This window comes from Euleptes europaea, chromosome 7 (genome assembly GCF_029931775.1).
Source record: "Euleptes europaea isolate rEulEur1 chromosome 7, rEulEur1.hap1, whole genome shotgun sequence".
Classification (NCBI taxonomy): Eukaryota; Metazoa; Chordata; class Lepidosauria; order Squamata; family Sphaerodactylidae; genus Euleptes; species Euleptes europaea.
The window spans coordinates 22497738-22515026 of NC_079318.1; the positions used below are offsets into that span (position 1 = coordinate 22497738).

The following is a 17289-nucleotide window of genomic DNA, read 5'->3' on the forward strand; positions in this document are numbered from 1 at the left end:
GTTTTCTGGACTATATCTATTGATGTATAAATTATTCCGCCAGCATCTGGAGACAAGGAAAAACTTGTTCTGTGCCGACCTGTAAAGGTAATTTTAGACTTGCCCGGCTAAGCATGCTCAATGTACAAATTCAACATTCACCTTACAAAGTTGTAAACTTTTATACAGATACCTGGGAGAGCCATGGGTCATTTCCAACTCTGAAGCATGTATTTGAACATACATGGAAAAACAAAAAAAAGCTAAAAATGAAAACTGAAAATATTTGCAAAGCCCGCAAATGTGGATATTGCTACTGCAATCTGAAAAGGCTCAACAAGAAGTGATGCTGGTAGTGCTCAGTTCACTGTAAAATCCTCATGCGAATTGTGTGCGTGTGTGTGAAGTGCCATCAATTCTCAGCTGATTTATGGCAACCCAGTAGAGTTTTCAAGGCAAGAGACTAACAGAGGTGGTTTGCCATTGCCTTCCTCTGCATAGCAACCCTGGTTTTCCTTGGTGGTCTCCCATCCAAATACTAATCAAGGCTCTAACCCTGTTTAGCTTCGGAGATCTGACGAGATCAAGCTAGCCTGGGCCACCCAGGTCAGGAGTCTTGCAAATTAGTATCATTCAAATAGCATGGGTGAAGAAAAAAACTGCCACATTTCTGTTTCAACGAATAAACTATATTATTGCTGAGAATAACAGGAATGTACTATTACGATGGTACATTTGTTTTCAGGAAGTTATTCATAATAGCCAGCAATTATCAAAGCCACTGTAACATAGTTCTCAATTTCATGTAGTGCTGAAACCCAGTTATCCCTTGCTCCATCCCAGACCCATCTGCTGGCAATCTGTAAGAGAGAAAAGCACACAATATTGATCGGTTAGCTCAAAACACAACTTGACAACCCAGTAAACACAACCTGACTTTACTGCAGCTTTACAATTACACTGAAATACCTTCTTAGTGAAAATTATCTCCTATTTACATTTGACAGTACAATTACAAGAAGCTACGGTACTTGTAATTCGTTGTTTGTTTGTCTTCATGTTAGATTTTTTTAAAGCTCTTACAAAATAATGTAACAACCGCTATCTTTAATGTTTAGCATTTTCCAGTGTTAATTTTCATTCTAATTTATTATTTTATTTTGATATATACTATACAAATTTCAAATTCCCAGTAAATAGAACCACATATAGGCACGTATCTTATTTACATTTCCAGAATCAATTGTTCAATTTTTTGGCCTTTATTTAGTCAGATTAGTCTTTATTTTAAGAACATAAGAAAAGCCCTGCTGGATCAGACCAAGGCCCATCAAGTCCAGCAGTCTGTTCACACAGCGGCCAACCAGGTTGCAGAGGAGGTCCGGCCTACTCACCAGCAAGCCGGTTCCTCTTTGGGTCAAAGGTCACCAAATGTTTTCCTAAGAAAACCCAAAACACCCACTGGGCTTCAAAATTCCTCCTTCATTTCATTCCATTCATTTCATTAACCTTTATTGGCATACCAAAAGACAGAGATAAAACAACAATATACCTCCAAAGGGCAATACATATAAGTTACAAGTCGGGTTAATAAAACTTTTCTTGTTCTTTAAGAACTCCTGTAAGAAATTCAGCCACGGTAGCCGTAATTTTAGGATCATGATCACTCAAAAGAAATTTGCATTTCACTTCATTACTCCTGTATCTCTTGTACTGGAGCAAAGTAAATAGCAGTTTATCCCGCAGAGTCACATAGAAGGGGCAATCTAAAAGGATGTGGTCAATTGTATCCAACAAATTTAAACCGCATGTGCATAAGCGTTCATGTCTAGGGATCTGAAGGTATTGGCCTAAGAGCATCCTAGATGGGAATGTGTTCATCTCTAGGTTATCTAGCCATGTTACCCAATCCATTATTAAGGCCTAGGGCCACCGGAGAACAGATGGAGGGAAGAGCTGGGTTAAAATTCTGCAATTCCACATCAAGGAGACGTTGCTTGATTCTTTTGAAGATGTCAGAATTCCTCCTATAGCACAGTGTAGGTAGGTCTGCCACCAGCTCTCAGTTCCAAAAGGTTTAGCCTTAACAGGGAGGAGCTGAGAGCAACTCTTCCCCAGCTAGTTCCCAAAAGACCGCGCCAGCCCTGCAGAGTAGAGATTCTGTCAGGGGAGGGTAGCTGTCAGCAAACGTTACAAAAGGTAGGTGGTTTCCACACACACACACATGTGGGATGTGTAAGATTTTAATTAATTTAATTCTAGCATATTGGAAAGATAATATAACATTTATATTTGTACGCTGTAGTTATTTATATAAGCCAGTAGAGACCAGCATTGTTTAACAAAGAAAGTTTAAGGCTTTTAATTAATTTTAATGAGCTGGTGAATTTTAGTTTTTATCTCCAACCTGTTCCTAACACAGGGTATCACTAAAAAACAAGTGAGATCATATGCATGTGACCACGGAGATGAGATCAGAGTTAGGGTAGATTTGAGAGGAGGAGATATTCAAATCCTCTTGGAACAAAGAACTCTGGAAAAGTATAAATATGAGAAATAGGCGGAGTTTGTTAAGGGACTTTCATTTTTGAAGCCCCGAAAAGGGCTGAAATGTCTCTTCTTTGCCTGGCAAAATAAAAAGCTTTTTTCCCCTTTGCTTTTAACCTGGTGTCGTCTCTCTACTTTGTGGTAATAAAATCTGTCCACAGAGGAGAGTGTAAAAATACATCCAACACACACACACACACACACACACACTTGGGCACTTAGATTTAGCCCTGAGGCCCAAAAAGGTTTCACAGACTCCAAAGTAAAGTCAAAAGATTTATTCTAAAGAAATACGCTCATTACAGAAAGCAAAATATTCGTGGAAGCGAAATAGCATGAAAACAAGAAAGTCTAACAATTGCTAACTACGCATTCATTCTTAAGCAATAGGCGAGGCTTTGCAAGAGGTCACGACGACAAAAGGATTTGCTTCAAAGTTATGACCAGATTTCCAAACCCAAGGCTTGTTTCCATCTTGCAGAGTGTCAGTCCCACAGGGAGTCCCCCTGGGGCAAAAAGATCGCAAAGTGATGCAGAATGAGGACCCGCCAGCGCGTCCCCAAAACTCCATAGTTCTATATCAGAAGAGGTTCGTTCTTATACCTCCCGAATTCATCAGCTGCCGATCAGTCAGCCAATGCAGTCGTCAGGAAAACAATAAACCACATCAATATTGGCCATGGCGCCGCTAGCTCTTTGAAGACATGCGGTAATCTGCATCCCTGCAGTGAATGCAAATCACCAGGAGTTTCTCAGAGACAACTAAGGTGTGACAGACGTGTCACCTTGGAAACAAATGGGCGGTTATGGCCTACAATCAGTGAGGAAGCTTCAGAGGAAAGGTGGCTGTGAATGAGCTCTTTCCCCCGCTCTCGCCGTCTTCAAAACAGAAACCAACTTCGCTTTGAAATGCTAGGGGCTGCCCTCAAAGGATTGCTATTAAATGCTGCTAGCTAGGCCGAAGCCTGAGCCAATGTTTTTGAGAGCCAATGTTGTGCAGTATTGCAGTAAAAGGAAACGCAGAGCGCTTTTCCTTTACACAGGGGCCTCTAGGAAACTCACAAACAAGACAACTGTAGCAGCACCATCCTGCCTATGTTCCACAGGCAGCTAATATATTCGGCATGCTCCTCTGATCCTGGAGAGAATAGGTACGCATCATGACTAGTATCCATTTTAACTAGCAGCCATGAATACTCCTTCATGAACATGTCCTCTCCCCTCCTAAAGCCTTCCAAGTTGGCAGCCATCACCACATCCTGGGGCAGAGAGTTCCACAAATTATTTTAATTCCCTTTATTAATTTGTTGAAGCTTGGGGTATGCAAAAACATGTCTATTCCTGAATTGCTGTTTTAGGCATTAGAATAAAAAGTAATCTTTCTCCTGAAGATTGAAGTAACTCCAAATGTCAACAAATTGATGTTTTTTGGTACTAAATTAGCAGGTGTGTTTTTGGTACTAAATTAGGTTTTCTAGATAAAAGAAATCTACCAACATGCACGTCTATAACCCCATTATAATCCCCTCCATTCATAATCTCACCTTCAGCAAAATTTTCCAAGATATCAAAGAATTCCTCAAAAAATATACTGTATGGTCACTAGGTAAGGTTTAATCCGTGAAGACTTCCCTTTATCATTAGACACCTTGTACCTTCATCTGCTTTGAATTTATGCACTCTAAAATAAAGTTGGACATTCAAAAAAATTACAGCACCCTTTTTTACCTTAGCTACTGAACTATTGTGTCTAGAAATTTCTCATAATTTTCCTTTAGATGAGTTTCTTGAATCATTAAAATGTCAATTGCCTGACGCTTTAGCTGCTAAAGTTCTTCTCAGTGGATTATTTAATCCATCAATATTTAATGTTAAAAAATATATCTTCTCCATAACTTTAATTAAACTTTATTAATACTTAATATATAGATTATGCCTCAGGGATTCTTGGCAACAACCTATAATCAATCAAAATAGATTCACTTCTTTGGTTAGTGCTGGCGCTCGTAGACCCTACTGCATTCAAATTTGTATCTACTGAACAGTTTCTAATTCATTATAGTAGACTGACCCTTGTTCAAAACTTCTTGTCTCCTTAATAGTCTCTTCCCCATTTAATGGTCTTGCTTGGATTACCTGTGTATCTAACAGTGCAATCCTAAGAAGGTCGTCTCAGAATCCTACAGAAGGCTACTCAATGGGCCTCACTCCCAGGGAAATGTTCTTGGGATTGCATGAGGGGCAGCCCTTTGATATTAGATATACTGATTGTTCCGAAAATGTATGTCACTAGCTACATCCCCATATGACCAGACCTCTCAGAAAACATCATCTAGAGCTCCTTTTGTCAGACACAATACCAAATTTATCTGTTAGTATGGCTAGATTTGCCTGGCTGGCAACTAAAATAAGACAAAATGCACTTAGGGCTCTAGAATAACCAATCTATAATTAGAATCTCTACTGTTTTATGTATACTTTGGAGGATTTTATCCCTTTATTCCAGTTTTTAATCTCCACTACATCTTTATCTTTTGTATTATCAGGTCATAACTATTTATGTATATATTTCATTACAATTTTTGGGATATTTGATGGTCTATGACCGTGTTGGTGAACCTATGACACGCGTGCCGCAGCCGGCACACCGAGCCCTCTCTGTGGGCATGCCCGGACCTGTCCCGTCTGCCTAGGGCTGTGCCGTGTTGCCGTGGTGAGGGCGCTGAGGGCGGTACTCCTTCTCCCCAAGCCCATGCTCCCCAAGCCTGCGCTTGCGCCCTCCCTCTCTCTCAGCTGAGCTGCGGCCGCAGCTCAGCTGTTTGTCGGGGACCTGCCCTCTTCAGTTTGGACCGGGAGGCTGTGGTCGAGCACCTTGCCACACACCCCTCTCAGCTGAGATGCAGGCCCCCCGCCCGTCTTCAGTTTGTCGGGGGGGCCGCCCATCTAAAAAAGCATTTAGAAAATCTACAACATTTGCAGACAATCCTACAAGCCATCAGGAAATCTACAAGGAATTTTCTAGCATTGTAGCAGCTGCAAAGGTGAATTTTAGTAACAGATTTTTACAGTTCCGTAAGATGGAGACAACCCTGTGTTTTCTTACTTTTCCAGATAAAGCCAAATTTGAAGAACTTGATCTGTCCTGCCTACACTGGTTAGATTTAGAAAATCTGGAAATGGAGCTAACAGAATTTCAAGAAATCCTATATACAGCCAGCCCCGAAAACCAAACGTTTTGAGTTGGCATGCAGGCATTATTCACAAGCCATCAGCAGCATGCCAATTTGCTTTCTGATGGTTCAATGTACACAAAATTATTTAAAAATATTGTTTAAAATGGCATTCAGGCTATGTGTATATAAAACATATATAAAACATAAATGAATTTTGTGCTTTGACTTGGGTCCCATCTTTAAGATATCTCATTATGTATATGCAATATTCCAAAATAGGGAAAGATCTGAAATACGGACCACTTCTGGTACCAAGCAGTCCGGATAAGGGATACTCAACCCATAATGGGTTTTTATTGTATTATGTATGGTTTCGATTTGAAATTGTAAACTACCTTGAGCCACAAGAGAAAGGCAAACTACCTTCCCCCCCTATGATGCTCTCTGGACATAAAAGTATACTCATTAAGGTATTCTGCCACAGAACTTTGGCAGGATTAATAAACTAATACTCATGATTCATAAATGATAGCTGTAGAATCTCCATGTCCGGCTGCTGAATACAGCTGCTGGAAACAAACTGTATAGGATAGCCATAATCTTCATATCCTTGTGAGTTGTGAGGGGCTGTGGCTTAGTTTGTAGAGCATCTGCTTGGCATGCAGAAGGTCCCAGGTTCAATCCCCGGCATCTCCAATTAAAGGGACTAGGCAAGTAGGTGATGTGAAAGACCCCTGCCTGAGACCCTGGAGAGCCGCTGCTCGTCTGAGTAGACAATACTGACTTTGGTGGACCAAAGTATAGGCAGTATAAGTATAATTCAGTATAACGCAGCTTCATGTGCTCAGAGGCATAAGGCTTGTTACTGTTGGATACAACATTTGTATTAAATGAATGAGAAAGACTATTCTATATAATTACACAGGAGAACATCTAAAAATTCTTCAGATTTCTGAGCACAAAGCAAGCCATCTTCTCTACTTACATGAATGGACTGGCCAGACTTTTCCACCATAAACACTTGGACTATATACTTGTAACGGTCAAAGCCCTGATCCTTGACAGCGGTCAATATATCTTCTGTGAGGTCTAAACACATCGAGGCTGCCGTGGACCCATCATATTTGTAATCCTCGAGTTTATTCTATTAAGAATTAAAAAATAGAGTTGCTAATATTCATCTAAAAGGACCTCTGTAAAAGTTTGACACTTTTTAATATTTACAAATTCTGTTTTATTCTTAACCCTTGCCAGTTCATAAAACTGCCCTGACCTGGATGGCCCAGGCTAGCCTGATCTCGGAAGCTAAGCAAGGTCGGCCCTGGTTAGTATTTGGATGGGAGACCACCAAGGAATGCCAGGTTGCTATGCAGAGGAAGGCACTGGCAAACCACCTCTGTTAGTCTCTTGCCTTGAAAACCCCAAAAGGGGTCGCCATAAGTCAGCTGCAACTTGTCGGCACTTTACATGCACACACCAAGGAATACCAGGGTTGCTGTGCAGAGGAAGGCCCTGGCAAACCACCTCTGTTAGTCTCTTGCCATAGAAACCCCCAGAAAGGGGTCGCTGTCAGTCGGCTGCGACTTGACGGCACTTTACACACACACACACTCATAAAACTACCTATAATTATTTCAATGATATAATATTTGATGACCAGTTCTGAAGGGGTTTCCTCACTCACAAGCTTCTGTCCCCCAGTTTTGGGGTCAGTTTGAGAAAATTTGTTTGGCTCTGGAAACATAATCCTGAATACCCTTTGCTTAGTTCCACTCACTTCAGTGAGTCTACAGTCTTGAATTGGGTATTCTTGAACAGAAGCTACTATAAAATATTAACCTGTATTGTAAGGGTAAAGCCCTTTCCAACAAAAAAAATATATCATTTGAAGGACATATACCATTTTATGGCAGATCTACATGGCAAACGTGTATGGGTTTTATGCTACTATAACTACCATAATGTTTCCATCTGAATCCTTCGAATTATAGTTTGCTGAGGGTTTTGAGGATTTTGTTAGGTATCTCTAGCTGTCCGTCTGATTTCTCAGTGTCTGTAGTAAAAGGGAAGGAATATTCAACCAGACTGCAATCTTATGCACACTTTTCAGGAAGTGGGCCCTTCTGAACTCAGCAGGACTAACTTTGCAGGAAATATGGATAGGTTCACAATGCATACCAGTTGAGAGGTGTTTTAATTTCAAGGTCACGTAAATTGGTCCCATTGAATTGGAACACTTCCCTCCCATTGAAGGTGCTGGATTAAGGAAATCAATCAAGACATTCTGAACTGAGATTGTTTTGTTTGTTTTAAATACTTCCGTCCTGCAACTCTTAACAAAGCTGGCTTTTCATTAAATCACAATGGGGTGCATCAAGTGCAAGGACTGTTCAAGGACCACGGATCTTCCCCGCTTCCCCCTCCCCACAGCAGTCTTTTTTAATCCTAGGCAAGTTTATTTCTAGGGTTGCAGGACCCCCATGGAGTAATAGCAGTGCAGGTCAGGAGTTTGCAGTAGGGAAGGGGACAAAAATGCTCTCTTTGTACTCTTCCATTAGTTGAGCTCCACTCATAGAAGAGGCAGAAATTATTTTGACCCTACCCTTTTTCACTGCAGACTCACAACTTGCATGGGTTTATTCCACCCCCCCCACCCCCGTTTTTTTGAGTTTGCTTACCATTCCAGGGGGAAAGTGTTCATAATCTTTAGGTCTGTGCCATAGCAAGGGCAAAGGATTAAGCAAACATCACTGACTGACCATAGGCAAGATTTTGATGCTATAAATCTAGAAATTCAGGCCCACTGCATCTAAATTAAAATCCACAGTTTTAAAATAAAAAGGAAGCAAGACTGCTAATGGATGAAAGATTCAGACTAGCATGTGGCATTTCCTATGAAGGGCAAGATGGTCAGAGCAAGAGAAGCAACAGTCAGTCTGGACACTAGAATGGTTTGATGCCAGTATGTTTCCGGCTTTATTCCATGCAGATCACATACGCCCAGGAAAACAAATCCTGGGGTAGGAAATAGCTATTGGGGGAAGGGGAAATGGGAAAAAAATCCGCCACCCTCAGTGCCTTCCAGTTCACTGGGTCCAACCCTATTGGTATATCCATATGACACAGAATGAAAACTTATAATGATGAATAGATTCCCTCTACTATCATATCTCTAATTCTGAACTGGGCCAATAAGAGTATGAATCAACAGATCAGCAACATGGAGCTACGGACAGAATGGGGGGATTTCTCCACAAACCTGAAGGAAATGCCAGGTTTCCAGGAAAATCTGAAATACGTTAAAAAAAATTACACCAGGGGATGCAAACTCACCAAAGTAATAGAAACGGTACTTCCAGCTTTAAGAAAAGAATGCCCACTAAGCTCTCAGTGACCATTTTGGAGATTGCTAGGCAACCCAAACACCACTATGGAGCCTTAGTTAGTTTCTGGTTTCAGTGGGATTAATCCCTGAAAAGCCATGGGGGGTAGCATTTTTTGGAGCCCAAAACAGCATTGCAAAAGGTCCCACCCCTTCCTTTGTCATGTCCCCAATGGAGGAGTTGTCACTGGAGACAGATGCAACTCCTGGAGTCTTACAACCCATGCAGCTGGGCCTGGCAGCCACCATATTACTGGACCCAGCCTGGCAGCACAGGTAGCCATCACACAACTGGGCCAGAATTTTCCTGGGAAGAAGCTGCCAGGGGGAGAGATGGAGGGAAAGCCAAACACGGGGCAGATAAAGGTAGGTTGGCTGATCAGTGGGAAGGGGAGAAGGAAGCAATAAAAGGGGGCAGGCTCTGGGGGCTGCCAAGGAAGGGAAAGAAGAAATAGTAGGTGAGGGGATACATGGGAAAATGAGATTTCCCCAAGCAAGTCCTTGTCGTTCCCTGCTTGTGATAATCTATAATCTGTCATGAACCAGAAGTCTGTATAACTTGAAGAATGTTTGAATAATTGTGCAGCTGCCACTATTAAGTTATGATATTATAACAGATGTACTCATGGGGAAGGGGAAATTCCATTCTCTCTTCTGCCAGCTCAGCTTCTCCCACCCCACTCCATCTCTACTTCCTCACTCCAAGTCACCCACTCAATCAATCTTTCTTTCTCCCCATGTGCAGCCTGCATTTCCCCCGTTATAACTCCCCAACAAAAAGGATAGATTAAAAAAAATGAAACACGGGAACTAGTACCGGTAGATTGCTATAATTTCTCTGCACCATAACAGTCTAGCAATTTCCAGTTATTTTTTTAAAGACCACCAGTGGAAAGGAAGGAAATGGGGGATATGGGGGGGGGCTCATACGAGGAGAGTGAGGGGAAAACTGCTTTGTGGATGCTCTGTTGCCATTGTGAAAGCTTCTGCATTTGAAACAAGGGCTACACAAAGAATTGTCTCCGTGTGGACGCAGCCCAGAATTAGAACCACATTATGAACAACATACTACTATACCTTTAGGATGTCTTCAGCTTTCTTCCTTATTACATGAGCCTCAAATGTTCTATACGGTTCCATTCTATATGTGTTGCCATACTTTGGTCTTGAAAAGCTAGCCTTGAATGCCAAGAACTCACTTTTTGTTAAATCTGTGGTAGACTCTTCATCTCCTGGATCAAAAACTTCATGGCTTGACGTCCTCGGTTTGTAAATTTGTGAAAGCTGGGGAAAACCCCAATATTTTAGGAATGCTTTATCATAGTTTAGTGCTTAATACTTAAGAAATTATACATTTCCGTGATTTTTTTCTTTGCCCCTTCCGCAGAAGACTTCCAACTTTCCCCCATGCTGTTCCTGGGGTTCCCCATCCCCCTGGAGTAACATTTTAGGGGAGATTTTGGGTTGAAGTAGGAAGGGGAGGTGCAGAAGTTATGCTTCTGCAGATGAACATTCATGGAAATTTTAGGCAGGATCCATGCCCACCTTTAACATCCTTACAGATTATTAGCTGTATTGAAATCAGTGGGATGCTTCTTAAAGATATTTGTCATAAATACAGTGTTATATTGGGAAGATCCAGATTCAAATCCCCACACAATCCTAAAATGCATTGAGTGAACTGGGCCAGTCACACAAGATGTCAGCTTAAGATACTTCCCAGGGTTTTTATGTATTCCTTAGTGGAAGAACAGGTTAAAAAGGAAAGTTAATAATCATAATTAGTAAGCTTATGTTCTGTACTTTGGGACTGACTGAAAGTTAGACTGAAACTCACTGTGAAGAGCTGAAGGTGATATAATGGAACCATAATTGTCAGTTTTGTACACACTCAGTTTTTATGTCCCATTGTTAATCCAAGAATGTGAGTGCTTGCATATCAAATAAGGCTGGCCTAGAACTGTAAAATTAAGTAATCCACTTAAATCGATTTTACTGTAAAAACGATGGAGATCCTTGTATAGTATGGTCCTTGTATAGTATTTGCTTTTGTACACTTTATTTTTTATGCCAATAAAGGCTTAAGATCGGATGTCCCATTGTTGTTTGGGATTAAAGAGGTTTTTTCCACATATGTTATCAATATATATAAGCACCATGACAAACAAAAACAATTACGTGGCTTATCTTCTAAAAACATAATTATACCAATTATATACCAAGCTTTGCAAGCTACCCAAATTTTTAAGATGATTACCTCTTTTAAACTTTTTAGCAAAGAAAACTGTAACTGAGAGTCAGTGTGGTACAGTGGCTAAGAGTGTCGGACTAGTATCTGGGAGACACATGTTCGAATTCCCACTTGCGCCATTAAAACTTTGCTGGGTGACCTTGGGCCAGTCACACTCTCTCAGCTTAACCTAGTTCACAGGGCTGTCGTGAGGATAAAATGGAGGAGAAGAGAATGATGCAGGCTGCTTTGGGTCCCCGTTAAGGAAAAAGGTGGGATATAAATGATTTAAATAGATACACTTTAGCTGTGGTCATATATTTTCTTCACTATAAACACTATAAAAAGCATCTTTACAACTGCTCTAATTCCCATGCTCAATACAATTATGTCGCATTTACTGAAGGTAGACCTTTTCTGCATATACCAGTCTTTCCAACACACATGTATTTCATATCATTCAATATGACTTTACTTCCAAATAAGACTGCCATTCAATAACATTGAGAGTCCAGTCCTACGCAAAGCTGGGTGTGCCTAAACCCACTTAACTCTATGAGCTTGTGTAATTCTACATTGGATTCAGCTGACACTATAAAGCAAGCCCTCAAACCTATACATTTACTTTGGAGTAAACATGCTTTGATCATTACTTTGAGCTTACTTGTGTTGCTTTGAGTCATATACGTTCAGGATTGTGGCCAGGAATCATAACCAGAGTTTAAAGTGACTGGCTAAAGTCGCTTTAATTAAAGTCACTCCCCACTCGTGCCATGGATGCTTGCTGGGTGACCCTGGGCCACTCACACCCTTTCAGCCTAGCCTACCTCACAGGTTTGTTATGAGGCTAAAATGTTGTAAGCGGCTTCACTTTGAGTCCCCACTGGGGAGAAAATCGGGGTATAAGTAAAATGACCACTCATTCATGTTGGGAATGCATGAGATCTCATGCATGAGATCAAACTGCACCCAAACAAGCAATTTGTAATATGGTTGCAATCAGCAAGTAATTTCTACATATCATATCCTACTAATGAATATGTTCATCAATCACAAGTCATACTTCCAGTTTGAGATATTAAATATATATGCTTTTATTCTCCCATAGTCTCTCACTTCAGTGCATAACATTTAAAACATTTTAAAATTCAATATCTCAATAAAGTTGGGCCACAGTGGCTACAACCATCTGCACACTTACCTGGAAACAGACCCATCAAGCCTAATAGCATAGTCATTTGCAAGACACTGTGCACAGAATGAAACTGCCAGTGCACAAACAGAAAATCAAATGTCTATCTGCGTACATAGGATGTGACTCAATAAGGTAAGCAGCACCAGCTCACAATCTATATATTGATAGGGGTGATAACAAAGAGGTAAGGATGGAAAGTGGTGTAAGAAAAGTTTTTAAAGGGTATGATATCAGTATAAAAGAGCAACCCGAATTAACGTTTTAAAGTGGTGTTTCTGAGGGATCGCTTATTACAAAGGTAACTTGTCTTTACCTTTGTAAGCACTCACGTACAAAGATCAGCCTCTTAACTGGCCTTTTCTTACCCCAGGGCTGGCATGAAACCATAAAAGAATTGTTTTCCCCATACGTTTAGGACGATGATGTTGGTTGCGGCTGTACAGAGCTGCCGAGAAGGGGCGAAATTCATGGGCTCTGATTGCTTAGGGAGCCCCTGGAGGGGGCAAGTCATGCGATTTGCGTTCATAGGATCCTTAGGCTGGGTCTGAGGAGGAGGCGCAAAGGCTCCTCATGGCTCCAGGCCATCCTGATGCTGCATTTTTAAAAATAACAAAATCCAGATGCATATACTGTGCCAACTTCCATGATGTATACTTCACAGCAGTCTCTCATGAGCTACGGGACCAAGAATATTCAAACAACCTGGCTCAACTGCACAACTGGAGAATGAGCACGCATGGCACCTCGTGTGGGAGGGGCTGTGGCTCAGTGGCAGAGCATCTGCTTGGCACGCAGAAGGTCCCAGGTTCAATCCCTGGCATCTCCAGTTAAAGGGACCAGGCCAATAGGTGATGTGAAAGACCTCTGGCTGAGACCTGCTGCCGGTCTAAGTAGACACTGGCCGTTTATGCACAGGAGGTTTTGCCTTGGACTTGCTGCTCTCTAGATGCACATTTCCCCCATCCAAACTCTCAAACTTCAAAAATAAGCCCCCATGCAGAGTTTTCAGAATTGGGATGGGGGAAAAAAGGTGCATCTAGAGAGCAGCAAATCCAAGGCAAAACTTCCCACGCATAAATGGCCAATGCGGACTTTGCTGGACCTTGATGGTAAAAGGCAGGCACGTGTGTTCAAAACGGCACTGAAGCGCATGCGCACAAGGAACGACGCCCTCCCGCCCACCTACCCGCGGTGCCATTCCGTCTCTTTCAGGACCGCTATGCTTCTTTGGCATCGTCAAGTGGTGGGAGGGGGAGCTACTCAGCTTCTTCTTCTTTTCCATGGCGCACCTGTACCCCGCCCGTCTAGCCCACAAGAAGGAAGGGGGCGGCCTAGCCCACCCACGACAGTCCAAACGCTTTCAACCGACTGCTGGGATTCCAGCGCGCTTGGAAGGTGGAGGCGAGACGTTGTCCCCTCCGGGGTGACGTCACCAAAGCGCGATGCGAAGGAGGCACAACCGGGAAGGAACGGAGGGGAATACAGCGCTCTTGGAAGCTGGAGGCGAGACTTTGCCCCCTACTGGTGACGTCACCAAAGCGCGACGGGGATTCCAGCGCTCTTGGAAGGTGGAGGCGAGACTTTGTCCCCTCCTGGTGACGTCACCAAAGCGCGATGCGAAGGAGGCACAACCAGGAAGGAACGGAGGGCAATACAGCGCTCTTGGAAGGTGGAGGCGTGACTTTGCTCCCTCCTGGTGACATCACCAAAGCGCGACGGGGATTCCAGCGCTCTTGGAAGGTTGAGGCCCCCTCCGGGGTGACGTCACCAAAGCGCGACGCGAAGGAGGCATAACGGAAGGAACGGAGGGGATTCCAGCGCTCTTGGAAGGTGGAGGCGAGACTTTGCCCCCTCCTGGGCGACGTCACCAAAGCGCGACGGGAAGGAGGCATAACCGGGAAGGAACGGAGGGGATTCCAGCGCTCTTGGAGGGTGGAGGCGAGGCTTTGCCCCCTCCTGGTGACGTCACCAAAGCGCGATGCGAAGGAGGCACAACCAGGAAGGAACGGAGGGCTATACAGCGCTCTTGGAAGGTGGAGGCGAGACTTTGCTCCCTCCTGGCTGACGTCACCAAAGCGCGACGCGAAGGAGGCGTAACCAGGAAGGAATGCTGCGCGGAGAGCAGGACCGACTGTGGCAGGCGCGCGCAACGCACTTAAGCACCTTCCTTTCCGCCCCCGCCAGAGGGTCGTGTCCATGGCAGCTTGTAATCGTCTCACTTGGAGCTTAACGGTAGTAGGGGCAGGCGGTGGAGGCGTCGCCTTCGAGCCTTTATGACTTGTGCCCATGCGCACTCGCGTTCGTGAGGGCAGCATGAACCTGTCAGTCTGTTGGCAGCAATAATAAGCAGGAGTAGGGTTGCCAGGTCCCTCTTTGCCACCGGCGGGAGGTTTTGAGGGCGGAGCCTGAAGAGGGCGGGGTTTGGGGAGGGAAAAGACTTCAATGCCATAGAATCCAATTGCCAAAGAGGCTATTTTCTCCAGGTGAACTTATCCCTATCAGCTGGAGATTAGTTGTAATAGCAGGAGATCTCCAGCTAGTACCTGGAGGTTACAACTCAAAGAAAAGACTAGTGCCAAAGTAGGAGGTTGGCAACCCTAGGAGTCTTACGGCGCCTTAAAAATTAACAAATTCTGAAAGGTTTGCAAAAGCTTATGCTGGAATGAAGACTTGTTAAGGTGCAACATGCCCTGACCTGGATGGCCCAGGCTAGCCTGATCTCGTCAGATCTCAGAAGCTAAGCAAGGTTGGCCATGATTAGTATTTGGATGGGAGACCACCAAGGAATTCCAGGGTTGCTGTGCAGAGGAAGGCACTGGCAAACCACCTCTGTTAGTCTCTTGCCATGAAAACCCCCAAAAGGGGTCGCCATAAGTCGGCAGAGACTTGACGGCACTTTACACACACACACAAGGTGCAACATGATTCCTGTGGTTATGCAATAATAAAAAAAAACGTGTAGAGGCTGTGGAGGGAATCAGTTTGAAAAGTGATACTTAACTACTGCCACCCCAGTAAGAAAAACGGGTACTTTACAACTGGTTCATGATTTACCAGCCATGAGAAAAATAGTAATTCATTACACTGAAAAGAAAATGAAAGGCGGTAAATTCTAAAGGACAGTACCGTCGATAAACCTCAGTAGTGCTTTGTTTACAGTGGACAACCTGATGCTGCAATTATTTTTAAGTTTAAAAAACATTGCCACAAGTCAGGTCAGGAAAAATAGAGGAAACAATACAGAAAATGCTGGAATAAAACAGGGCACAGACCATGTTGTCTGGATTCTTGATTTTCAGGTTCCATGATGGTAGTCAGGTAGCAAAACCAAAAGGAAATCTTATGTCAACTTAAAAACTATTCTGTTAAAGCCTATGCTTTTGAAATTTCTCCTCTATTCCTTACAAACACAAGAAATTTCTCCACTGGGATTCCAGGGGGTCCAAAATAAAAGCCTATGCAGTTCAACAGAAAATTGGAAGGAAGTGTTCTGATCCTTCATCCCACATTTACATGGGCCTTTCCTCTAAGAAATGTTTGCTCAGGACCTATGGGTCATAGGAGCAAAGAAGGAAAGAAAGGAAAGGATTTACATGGGCCATAATGGAGACTGCATCTCATGAATACATGAAGCTGCCTTATACTGAATCAGAATCTTGATCCATCAAAGTCAGTATTGTCTACTCAGACTGGCAGCGGCTCTCCAGGGTCTCAGGCAGAGGTCTTTCACATCACCTTCTTGCCTAGTCCCTTTAACATCAGTGGTCCCCAACCTTTTTTTGACCAGGGACCACTAGGACTTTTTTGTTCGGTGCAGGGACCCCAAGGTTCAAAATAAAAATTCGGAGAATTTGAAAATAAACTTTAATCATAACTGTTAGTTAAACATTAAACTTAGAATAAGATTTGAATATATATTTTTATAATAGAGAACTTTTAATTGAAAATATTAATTTATTATGGGTTTATAACTTTGTTTCGCGGACCTTAATTTAGTTCTCGCGGACCCCTGGGGGTCCACGGACCCCTGGTTGGGAACCAGTGCTTTAACTGGAGATGCCAGGGATTGAACCTGGGACCTTCTGCATGCCAAGCAGATGGTCTACCACTGAGCCACGGCCTCTCATCCTTCTACTGGAGATTCTGAGGATTGAACCTGAGACCTGCACTGCAAAATGAGTTTATGCTGAAAAGTTGTAGTTGTTCCTTGACACTGGTTTTACCATGGTACTAGAAAATATGAGCAATTAGAGTTAGGGTTGCCAGTTCCTCCCTGGCTGCCAGTGGAGGGGTGGGGAAGGGTTGCTAGGAGTTCGGGAACTCCTAGAGATTTGGGAGTGGAGCCTGGGGAAGACATGGACCTCAGTGGGGTACAATGCCAAACAGTCCACCCTCCAAAGCATCCATTTTCTCCAGGGAAACGGATCTCTGTAGTCTGGAGATGAGCTGTAATTCTAGGGGATCCCCAGGTTAGACCTGGAGGCTGGCATCCCTAATTGGAGTGTATGTATCTTTTCCATATTCTTTTCCTGTTTCTTGTTAAAGTTGTCATTCACTAAATCTTTATAAAGTGGGCGTTAGGGCAAGGACAAGAAAAGCAGGGATGGGAACTGTACACAAAACTATTTCTGACAGAATGAAGCCACAAATGAGTATTGTGAATGCATCTTTTGCATCCAACTGAAATTTAATACTTTGTAGCTATGCTGATTTTAAAAGGAAGCTATTGTATATACACTTTATTCTCTCACTAACTTGAATAACAGTGCTTAATATTGATTGG

At 43.0% G+C, this 17289-nt stretch overlaps 1 protein-coding gene across 1 annotated transcript; it reads right to left on the bottom strand.

The window, feature by feature from the left end:
- Nucleotides 1-683: 683 nt before the first annotated feature.
- On the bottom strand, nucleotides 684-13788 carry DYNLT2 (dynein light chain Tctex-type 2). The gene is made up of 4 exons (XM_056853321.1): nucleotides 13693-13788; nucleotides 10159-10365; nucleotides 6685-6843; nucleotides 684-839 (listed from the first exon to the last, which is right to left on the bottom strand). The coding sequence occupies exons 1-4, from the start codon at nucleotides 13786-13788 to the stop codon at nucleotides 729-731; spliced, it is 573 nt and encodes a 190-aa protein (XP_056709299.1). The 3' UTR covers nucleotides 684-728.
- Between the last annotated feature and the right edge of the window lie 3501 nt (nucleotides 13789-17289).

What these genes read in the sequence shown, in the direction of transcription:
- DYNLT2 (XM_056853321.1), bottom strand. Translation starts at nt 13,788, where the DNA reads ATGGAAAAGAAGAAGAAGCTGAGTAGCTCCCCCTCCCACCACTTGACG. An exon ending in GAGACGGAATGGCACCGCGG is followed by an intron (nt 10,366 to 13,692) that starts GTAGGTGGGCGG and finishes GGTTTTCCCCAG; the next exon opens with CTTTCACAAATTTACAAACC. An exon ending in AAGCTGAAGACATCCTAAAG is followed by an intron (nt 6,844 to 10,158) that starts GTATAGTAGTAT and finishes AATTCTTAATAG; the next exon opens with AATAAACTCGAGGATTACAA.